This window comes from Mixophyes fleayi, chromosome 9 (assembly GCF_038048845.1).
Source record: "Mixophyes fleayi isolate aMixFle1 chromosome 9, aMixFle1.hap1, whole genome shotgun sequence".
NCBI lineage: Eukaryota > Metazoa > Chordata > Amphibia > Anura > Limnodynastidae > Mixophyes > Mixophyes fleayi.
Window position 1 is genome coordinate 113,070,457 of NC_134410.1, and position 10,827 is coordinate 113,081,283.

Here is a 10,827-nt window from a genome sequence, read left to right on the forward strand (position 1 = left end):
AGCATTTATAAAGGGTTTGGATAAACTAAACCAGTTCCTTGAATCCCCAAACATTCCGCCTGCTAGAAGAAAGGCCTAGATCTGATAATACCCTTATGGTCCTTTCAGACTCTGAGGAGTTTTCAGAGGAAGAGGGGGAAATTAATTCTGATCCTGACCAGGTTCAACCTTTGGAACAGGAAGAAAGCTCTAAAAGCCAATTTATTAATGATTTGGTTTTAGCAGTGAGACAGGCGTTGGACCTCCCAGAACCCTAGGATCCTACTCCTAGAGACAGAAGTCTCTTTAAGAAGGCCAAAAGAAAAGCTATCCGTTTCCCCCTTCCGTAGAGCTTTAAGGATATTGCAGAAGGAGCATGGAAACAGCCTGATAAGAGGTTCCCTGTTACCAAAAGGTTCTCTTCCCTGTATCCATTGCAGGAGGAAGATGTGGTTAGCTGGGAGAGTATTCCAAAAGTGGATATTCCAATAGCCCGATTGGCCAAGCACACTTTACTTCCAGCTCCAGGTTCTGCATCTCTGCAGGATATCAATGACCGTAGAGTGGAATTCCAGCTAAAATCTATATTTGCGGCTGCGGGTTCTTCCTTTAGGCCCACATTTGCTTCAGCTTGGGTGGCTAGAGCCATGGAAGCATGAGCAGACCAGCTGGCAGAGGCCTTGCAGGACTCTGATTTACTTCCCCTGGCTTTGCATTTGAAGGAGGCATTGGGGTACCTTTATGAGGTGGCCCAGAACTCAGCGGCTGTATCCTCTTCTATTCAGGCTGCATCTATTTCAGCAAGAAGAATGTTATCGCTGAAATACTGGGAAGGAGATGCGGAATCAAAAAAAAGTCAGTGGAAACCATTCCTTTTTCAGCAGCAGGTTTGCTCGGGCCGGAATTGGATACCCTGATCTCACAGGCAACGGGGGGGGGGGGGGGCAAAAGCACTTCTTTGCCGGTATTCCCTAGCAGGAGCCGAAAGCCTCGGGTCAGCTCCTTTCGTCAGCCCTTTTGGGGGACCTCCTTACCTAGAGGACAGTCCTTTTAGAGGCAGACAGCCAAATTCTCGAGGCTCCTCAGCCAGAGGGAGATCCTCGTTTGCAGCTAGGCGCCAGGCCTCCAAGACCCAGGAGAAGCCTCCGTCCTGGCGACCACTCTGTTCCGGAGGGGACACCAGTGGGGGGACGTCTGTCTTTGTTTCAGGAACAGTGGGCAGCGTCCTCCCAAGATCCTTGCATTCGGGGTATTATATCAGAGGGGTACAGGATAGACCTGCTGGGCCCGGCCCACATTGTTTCTTCCTAACTCCGCTACCCCGAAATCCATCAAGAAAGCAGGCAATACAGGATTGTGTCGCCTCTCTTCTTTCTCAAAGAGTTATCTGCAGGGTCCCAGATTACCAGAAAGGACAGGGGTTTTATTCAAACCTGTTTCTAGTCAAGAAGCCGGACGGTTCCTTTCGTCCCATCCTAAACTTAAAGGGTCTCAATGTGCACTTAACGGTGGACGAATTTCGGATGGAATCCCTAAGGTCGGTGATAGACGGCTTAGAGAAGGATCAGTTTATGGCGTCTATAGACATAAAAGACGCATACCTCCACATTCCCATTTGGCTCCACCATCAGTCTCTCAGAAGATTCTCGGTGGGATCCTTCCACTATCAGTTTCAGGCCCTCCTCTTCGGCCTCTCAACAGCACCGAGGGTTTTCATGAAGATCATGTCAGTTATGGCAGCATGTCTTCACCTTCAGGGAGTTCAGGTCGTGCCTTATTTGGACGACCTGCTCATCAAATCCTCCACAGAGAATTGCTTACGTCATCACTTATCCCTCACTTTGGCGGTTCTCGAGGGCCATGGATGGCTAATAAATTTAAAGAAATGCCAGATGGTTCCGTGTCAATGCATGGTTTTCCTAGGGCTTATGGACACCAGCCAGCAAAGGGTGTTCCTACCTGTCGAGAAGATCAGTTCAATTCAGAGTATAACAACTCAGGTCTTGTCTTCTCCTAACCCCTCAATGCTCTTGTGCATGCGGCTGCTGGGAAAAATGGTGGCCTCCTTCGAGACCATCCCCTTCGGTCAAACCCATTCTCATTGTTTTCAGTGGGATCTATTGACGAAATGGTCAGGATCCCACCTACGTTTGGATCTCCAGAGGATCTCTCTATGTCCAAGGGCGAGAGAATCGCTTCAGTGGTGGCTTATTCAGGATCACATGACAGTGGGCAGGTCCTTCGCTCCATGGCCATGGATCATAGTCACGACGGACGCCAGCCTGAAAGGTTGGGGGGCGGTAATTCTGCAATTCCGGCTCCAGGGACTTTGGTCGGTTCAGGAATCAGCCCTATCAATAAACGTGCTGGAGTTGAAGGCTATGCTTTTGGCCCTCCGGAGGGCCCAGTCCCTCCTTCAGGGCCACCCTGTCAGAGTTCAGTCCGACAATGCCACGGCCGTGGCATATGTCAACAGGCAAGGAGGAACCACAAGTGCAGCGGCAATGAATATTGCAGCTCAAATTTTGGTTTGGGCAGAACAATTTGTTCCAGCAATATCAGCAGTTTTCATTCCAGGAATAAAGAATGGGGAGGCCGACTACCTAAGTCGACACCAGATGATGCCGGGGGAGTGGTCACTCCATCCGGAAGTTTTCCAGTCTCTGGTTCAGAGGTGTGGTCTTCCGGACATAGATCTCATGGCCTCCAGACACAACAAAAAGGTTCACAGGTTTTGCGCAAGGGCAAGAGACCCCTTAGCGGTGGCAGTGGACGTTATGACAATGTCATGGGTGTTCAGGTTGGGATACCTGTTTCCTCCGATTCCCATGCTTCCTCGCGTACTCAGACGAGTAAGACAGGGCGGTCTGCCAGTAATTCTAATAGCTCCCTTATGCCGAGGGAGCTATGCCGAGTCTGGTACGCGGACATAATCTCTATGGCGGAAGGAAAAGGTTTTCGTCTTCCGTCTCGAGACGACCTTCTTCTGCAAGGTCCCTTCCGTCACCAGAATTTACCTCCGCTCAGTTTAACGGCATGGCTGTTGAAGCCAGCCTCTGGAGGGCTAGAGGTTTTTCCTCCAGCGTAGTGAATACTATGATGCAAGCCAGAAAGCCAGTTTCAGCTCGCATCTATCATCGGATTTGGAGAGCCTACATCAGATGGTGCGAAGATAAGACATGTCACTCGTCCTCTTTTCGCCTCCCTCGCTTGTTGGCTTTCCTTCAGGATGGCCTGGAAGCAGGGCTTCAGTTAGGTTCTTTAAAAGTTCAGGTTTCGGCTCTGTCAGTATTTTTTCACCTGAAATTAGCGGATTTACCAGATATTAGGACTTTCCTCCAGGGAGTCTTGCATATTCAGCTTCCCTATGTTCCGCCCACAGCACCATGGGATCTCAACCTGGTACTGGATATGCTTAAGGGGCCTCCTTTTGAGCCATTACTTGTGGCAGATTTGAAGTGGTTGACCTGGAAGGTCCTCTTCCTTTTGGCTATTGCATCTGCACGTAGGGTTTTGGAATTAGGAGCTCTGTCTTGTCGGGAACCATATCTGTTTTTCCACGAGGACAGAGCGGTGTTAAGAACCCCCCCTTTCTTCGTTCCAAAGGTAGTTTCGGCTTTCCATCTGAACCAGGAAATTGTAGTTCCGGTCTTCTCATCTACTTCACATTCGGATCAACAGTCTATGGAAAAGTTAGATGTGGTTAGGGCTCTCCGCATTTATGTCAAGAGAACTTCTCAGATTACACGTACTGATTCTCTGTTTGTTCTTTATGATGCTAGTCTCAAGACAGTCCATTGCAAGATGGATTATGTCTACCATCAGGCAAGCTTACCTAAGGGCTAACCGTCCTGTGCCGGAGACTTACGGCCCATTCCACCAGATCGGTAGGGGCGTCGTGGGCAGCGAGAAATGGGGCTTTTGCAGGGCAGTCACCTGGTCCTCTGTCCACACCTTTACAAAATTTTACCAGTTTAATGTATTTGCATCTGCGGATGCAAATTTCGCTCGTAATGCTTTACGAGCGGATTTTCAGATTAGTCCCACCCTTAGGGGGCTGCTTTAGAACATCCCCATGGTAAGCAGTGTCCCCCAGACTGGATGAAAGAGAAAAGAGGATTTATGTACTTACGTTAAATCCGTTTCTCTGATTCCGTCTGGGGGACACTGCCATCCCTCCCTTCTGCTTTTCTTCTGTGTGCTTTTGGTTGATTGGCCTTTTCTCTTTGGGGCTTTTTAATTAACTGACAGGAAGAGGCAGGGGGATTGTAGAGGGGAGGGGTCTTTCGGCAGTACTAAAAGTTAACTAGTTAGGTGCCAACTCCCCAAGCTCCCTCCACAACCCATGGTAAGCAGTGTGCCCCAGACGGAATCAGAGAAACGGATTTAACGTAAGTACATAAATCCTCTTTTTCCCCACACTAGCTGCTTGTGATTGGCTCAGCCATTAAACATCCTGGGCACTGGCAGTCATGGGAACGCTGGTAATCGAAGTTCCAGCATGCACAGTCAATGGCTACCAGGTCTTCCTGGTATATGTAATGCCACAGTACCTGGGACTATGACTGTCTTGCCTCTCCTGTAGTTTTGATTTTCAGTTGCCATGACTCTGGTATCCACCACCCCAGGGTGCCAGGAAAAGCTGCAGTCTTATTCAACATCGGGCTGGTTGCCTGTAGGAACGGGAGGTTGCGGGGTTTCCAACACCATGCCAAGTAGGGTGGTACTGGTTCACATTATGAGAGGGGGTCTCCCTGCTCATCCCCCCCCCCCCCCCCCGTTATAGTGGGAGCCTGCTTCTAGCTGTAGTGCTGATTATTGACTGGAGGGGCGGCATTTCTTTAAAAAAAATGTTTTATATATGCTAGATGTAAGCCCCTATCCCTGGGAGGTGAGTGCATCTGATTTTAACTGCATTTTAATGTTGCTTAAAGCATATAGGTCAGTGTAGGACATGCATATAATGAAGTGCCCTTGACACTGGGATGCAGGCTTAAATGTTTTAATCAAAATATGAACTAATACCTTATGATTTCAATTTGCTAGATACACACAGATAACCAGTGTGAAGGATAAGCGCTGACAACTGTCTTTTGTTTTGTATACATATATGGGCATTTATATTGCCATGCAGCTAGTACCATATACAACATGGGATATATCGAGCGCGAGCTTGTTATTTCTCTGATATATATTCAATTAAACATTGTAACAATATATGGCAGTATGACAGAAACAGCACACGACTCTTGATCAATAGGTTTTATTAAGTGATCAACAGGGTCCTGGGCTGGGGCAGATGCTTTATAGGGCAGGTGCAGAAGATATAGGGTGCTGGGTCTTCTACCTGGTTGGTCTGACTCGCAGGTCCAGTTCTTTCTGTAGTCATTTGATACGGTGCAGATGTCCTGCTGCAAGGAGGCAGTGACCAACAGGAGAGGTTGTCACTCTCTGTAGAGATCCATACGTCCCTGAGCTGGAACGTATGGATCTCTACCGAGAGAGACAACCTCTCCTGTTGGTCACTGCCTGATTGCAGCAGAACATCTACACCGTATTGACTGGGGGACAAGGAGTAGACCAACCAGGTAGAGGAGCCTGCACCCTTTCTGCTGATGGGACAGCTCTTAGGTTGGAATTTGGCCCTCAACCTTTAGAATAAGGTAGGGCCTGAGCAGGTGTTCCATCGCCTCCATCAACCCTCTTGCGAAGCATCTGCAGTTGTGAGCAAAAGTTCCAGTGCTCTGCAGGACCATGTATAATAGCAGGAGCAGAAAGAGCAGCTTGCAGGACCAGCGCATCAGATGGAAAATGATGTTACACAGCAATCTGAAAGAGAAACTCTGTTTTAGCGATGAACAGTTGCAATCATTTTGAAATAATAATAGGAGCATAATTTACCTTAGTCCTGCAAAGCTGCTCCTTTTCTGCTCCTGTTTTCTATTTTTTTTCGGCTGCAGCTCCCGCTCCTGAAGGAAAATAACAGAAGTGGTGGGATTATGAGAAGTACACCACAAGATCAGCCACTGAAGTTAGGAAAGTCATTAGATGTTTGGCATGGAAGGATTGTGTAAGATGAGTGATAAATATGTTCTGTAGGTTTCACGGGGATGATTTGAGATATGAGACCAGAGAAGGTATACAGACCATCAAGGACACATTAATAAAACCTTTCTTTCTGGTACAAGATGTTTAGTAGTAACAAAAGATGACCTGTGACAGAGGTGGCAGGTACAAATGTCTTACTGCTGACAGTAAATATGATGTCACTTTATATAACATAGAGGAAGGGGCTGATGACATGGACTCACCACTTCAGCCTTCACCATCGCTGCAGGAGATGGGGCAGCCTGCTCCACTGGTTTTATCCTGAAGGACCAGAAAATATTATTAAACTTATGTCTTCTATTCACAAGAGTTACTGACACAGTCCATGGTCATAGTTCCTATCTGGAGGTTTCGCTTATACAAATATTTTAAAGTTGGGTGAGCGACAATTTAACAGTATATTATAGAAATTTCTGGAGTTATTAGAATAGGACAGACAAAGACTGTTTAGAACCGTATAAAATGTATGTATACATGGAATAAACCATATAGATACTAACAGAGAAGGTGCTTCTGGCTGCGGCTGCCACTCCCGCAGGTTCCTGTTGATAATCTAGGGAAAGAGATACAGAGTGAAATAAATTATACACAACAAATCTTTAGGACAAGTTCCACGGGACTCGGATAAGCCGGCCACAGTCTGTCCCCGCAGGTTATTACCAGGTTACTATACATTTTACTGCAGAACGAGAGAAAATAATGTAAAGGAAAAATTAACAAATTGGTCTTATTAAAACATATTTTTTATTTTGATTTGGTCTAGAAATTTGTCCAGTGGATAGATGACATAACCACACCAGGTCCTACTGAGTTCCTGTTCCTGAGAGCCCTGCTGTGATGGCTTCTGGCCCTGCCTTGGGATGTGATAGTGGCCGTCTTATAGCACTGGGTCCCCCAGATCTCTACTGGACCACTGGGTGGGTGGAATCCATAACTTTTATACACAGTGGTGGATGTGGGGGTGTATATGGTGCTATGTCATATTGACACTTCTACTGTTTATACATAAATACATTACACATTTACATGTCTGTACACTTTACACTGGGCACACATGTAAGAAACACAATAAAATATTTCTGGCAGCAAAGCACCTGCTCCTCCATCCCGCCCGGCTATCAGTTACTACATACATGAGCCCATGTTATTTACTGGTCACACATGAAGCTGTGTCATGTTCTCTCTGCACCTATGAACCGAGTGCCGTGTAAAATGTACCCTCAGCTCTGAAGTGACGGCTCCACGAGGTAATGTAAGCAAAGCCGCCACCTGAGCGCCATCTCTTTATAGTAACTGTTATACTGTACCTCCTGCTCTGTGGCCAGCAGCCGCAGCCTGGTGACCCGATTCTTGAGGTGATCATTTACCCTCATGTAGCTGCTGAGCTGCAATAGAATTAAATTCAGATCTCAGTATATGAATACGTAGCCCTCACCATGTTATATATTTGTGTAACACATTGTGTAGTGCCCTCTCCTCGCACAAAGGGGCTTATTTACAGGGTACGGCTATGTTACTGTACCGCTGTGTCCAAGATTCTAGGAATCTTGAACTCGTAGATCTTATCTTCCCATAAATCAGACTATAAATGAAAAGGATAAGTGTGGATCGTTCCCTGCCACTGTATTACATTATTTGGAAAACAGAAGACTACGTAGGGGATTTTATGGATCAAGTAAACTTCAGGCCACCTTGATGTCCGCTATTTTATTAGACAAATGACAGAATTGACCAGGTTACTACAGATTTCTGCACATAGTATTGTTATTACTCGGAACCCTTTATGGGATATATTTGTGTGTGGTTGGAGAATTACACAATCTGCTCTAAGAATTATGATCAGAAAAGATGTTGCTATCAATAATTAATATGAGAAGAGAGGTCCCTATTCTGAAGAGCTCACAATCTATATTCAGGAGGGAAACCATGAGAGTGCTGTACAATTTCTGGTGTACTCTGAAGACATATTGGAGAAATGACAACACCTGACTAAGCCGTCCAATCATCTGCATTCTACAAAACTGTGCCAGAATGACAGAGATTCAAGATCCCCCTGCTGGCAGCAGCAGGGGAACTGATCTGAGGATAGGTCCCAAATGATGGAGACCCTGGATATGGGACCCCACAAATCTCCTAGATACCTAGCCCTATATGATTTACTGTACACCTATTATTATAACTGAAGTTCTGTAGCATATCCTGATGTGATACTATATAAATATCTACTTATGTATCACAGCAGCCATTTATTCCAGAAATAATGACTTTTTCTTTGCTATCACCCTCCAAGGCCCAGTGTGGGCAATTAGGGGGAGGAGACAGATTCAGCGCACTGTCTTATAGGATAATGAGAATGATGGGCCCTGATACAATAACAGTTAGGATATTGGGACAGTAATCCAGAGGACAGGCCTTCTGCATTCAAACTGCTCTCTAGACCTTGAGAAGAGATAAATAGGGTTCTGGGCTGAGAGTCTTTATGTTCTATGAAATTGGGAGATATTCCTACTTGATGTGTTTATATTAATACACCCGAGGTGATTGCGGGGTATATAATACACCCGGGGTGATTGCGGGGTATATAATACACCCGGGGTGATTGCTGTATATATTACAGTAATAAAGTGTGTGGACAAAGCTTCAGTTTTGGTCTTATGGGACCCGTGCGAGGAGAGAGTGCACCACGGCTGTGACTATCATCACATTGGAATATTAAGTGATATAATAATGCACTGACCAGGCTTGATAGCAGCTCCTCTCGTGCCTCAAGGATGTCGCATTTTCTTTCCTGTTCAGGGGATAATGCAGGTATAAGGTCAGTTTTAGAGTTTGAGAGAGAGAAAGAAAGTGACAGAAGGTATGAGAGAGAGAGAGAGAGAGAGAGAGAGAAAAAGTGACAGACGGTGAGAGAGATAGATAAATGTATGTCACACTTTCCGTACTTTTATTTTTCAGTACAGACAGTGGGCATCACATTATTAATCCCGTCTATAATGTGAATAGTAGGAAACTGAATCTGCACCGTGAGTCAGTTTCCAGTCGTTCGCATGGTGAGGGGTATATATATATATATATATATGTATATATCTATATGTGTAAATGTATATATATATATGTATGATTTTATATATATATATATATATATATATATATATATATAAAGCGCTCTTGAAGGCTGGAGGCTACACATGAAGATATAGCGTGGGATCATGCACAATGACATGTCACACACATGGGTTCATAGAATCACAATGGCCACATTCCAATCATACCTCCCAGCTGTCCTGATTTAGGAGGAAAAGTCACGAATTAACACCCCTGTGCCACCATTCCACCAGTCGGCACGTTTGTCCCCAGGCAAGTTGGAAGGTATGCAGCAATTTTAGGGGTTTGTTAGAGGAGGGGAATTGGAGGCAGCCTAATGCTTCAGAAGCGCTTAGCACAGCCCCAGAGACCGTCACACACCCCTCAGCCTGGCATGACCACTCCGTTTCGTGATTACCTCTGTACGTGTATGTTTGGATGTATACAAATGGTTATAGATTGTTGTCATACCAGCTCCTGCTTCATCCAAACTTTCTCCGCCTCCACTGCCTGGCTCTCCCCCAGTTGTATCCATAATCTCGCGAGATGTTCCTTCGCGGTCTCCGGCTCTTGGTCATTATTCGACCTGGACAGACAAGTAGAGAATACATTCTTATTTACCTGTATATTTAATGTACACCAGTGCCAGACAAATAGTCAGACCCAGAACTGTGATGTTGGTCAGTTCCTGGGACTTGTTTAGCAGAAGAATACATACAGGAATTGAGAATTTACACTGGGCAGTGGGCTTTATATGAAAGATGTATAGACCCTGCCCTGTCACATGCAGCCCACACTGACACATCACTCATCTCCTGATATACTCTGTGCTGCTGGGGACCCTGCTCCTTCTACTATATAACTCTTATTCTGTAGCTTCCTGCTGCCTTCATTCCATTCTTCACATCATATCACTGCCCCTGTCACATGCAGCCCTGTCCTCACTAACACATCACTCATCTCCTGATATACTCTGTGCTGCTGGGGGACCCTGCTCCTTCTACTATATAACTCTCAGTCTGTAGCTTCCTGCTGCCTCCATTCCCATCCACACATCATGTCACTGCCTCTGTCACGTGCAGCCCTGTTCTCACTAACACATGACTCATCTCCTGATATACTCTGTGCTGTGCTCTAAACATAAACAGGTTCTCTCATACTTGTCACATGCACCTTACGCAATTAGACCTCACCTCATAACTCTGAGTAAACAGCGTCCAATTGAGAGATAAATTGAATACACAGCTGTGTGTGTGACTTCCTCGCTCTCTCTGAGCTGCCTCACTGCACTGTCCCTGGGCAGTGTGGTCACTCACTATGATGTCACAGTGTGTGATGTCACAGTGTGTGATGTCACAGTGTGTGATGTCACCAGGGCCTGAAGTATGGGATATACTGTGGATATTTTTGATTGAAAAAGTAACTTTATTTGTAAAAAGTACAAAAAACACAGGTCATATGTTTCATTCAAGTGTACACAGTACACCGTAAGACATAATCATGCATACATTTTAGTACAATACAGGGCATAAAGCACAAGATATGACATCCTACACTATATACATCAAGTACTGCACTAACCATTCAAACTTTAAACCATATCACATTACAATAAAAAGCATTGGATGTGAGGGGGAGGTAGGTGAGAGGGGTAGA

The 10,827-nt window shown here is 45.6% G+C and overlaps 1 protein-coding gene across 1 annotated transcript; it reads right to left on the bottom strand.

Annotated features, from left to right (window-relative positions):
• Positions 1 to 5,226: 5,226 nt before the first annotated feature.
• Positions 5,227 to 10,536, bottom strand: LOC142100993 (uncharacterized). Its single transcript, XM_075184983.1, has 8 exons — positions 10,365 to 10,536; positions 9,643 to 9,757; positions 8,825 to 8,875; positions 7,395 to 7,472; positions 6,588 to 6,640; positions 6,291 to 6,348; positions 5,881 to 5,948; positions 5,227 to 5,808 (listed from the first exon to the last, which is right to left on the bottom strand). The coding sequence occupies exons 1-8, from the start codon at positions 10,367 to 10,369 to the stop codon at positions 5,607 to 5,609; spliced, it is 630 nt and encodes a 209-aa protein (XP_075041084.1). The 5' UTR covers positions 10,370 to 10,536; the 3' UTR covers positions 5,227 to 5,606.
• Positions 10,537 to 10,827: the final 291 nt, after the last annotated feature.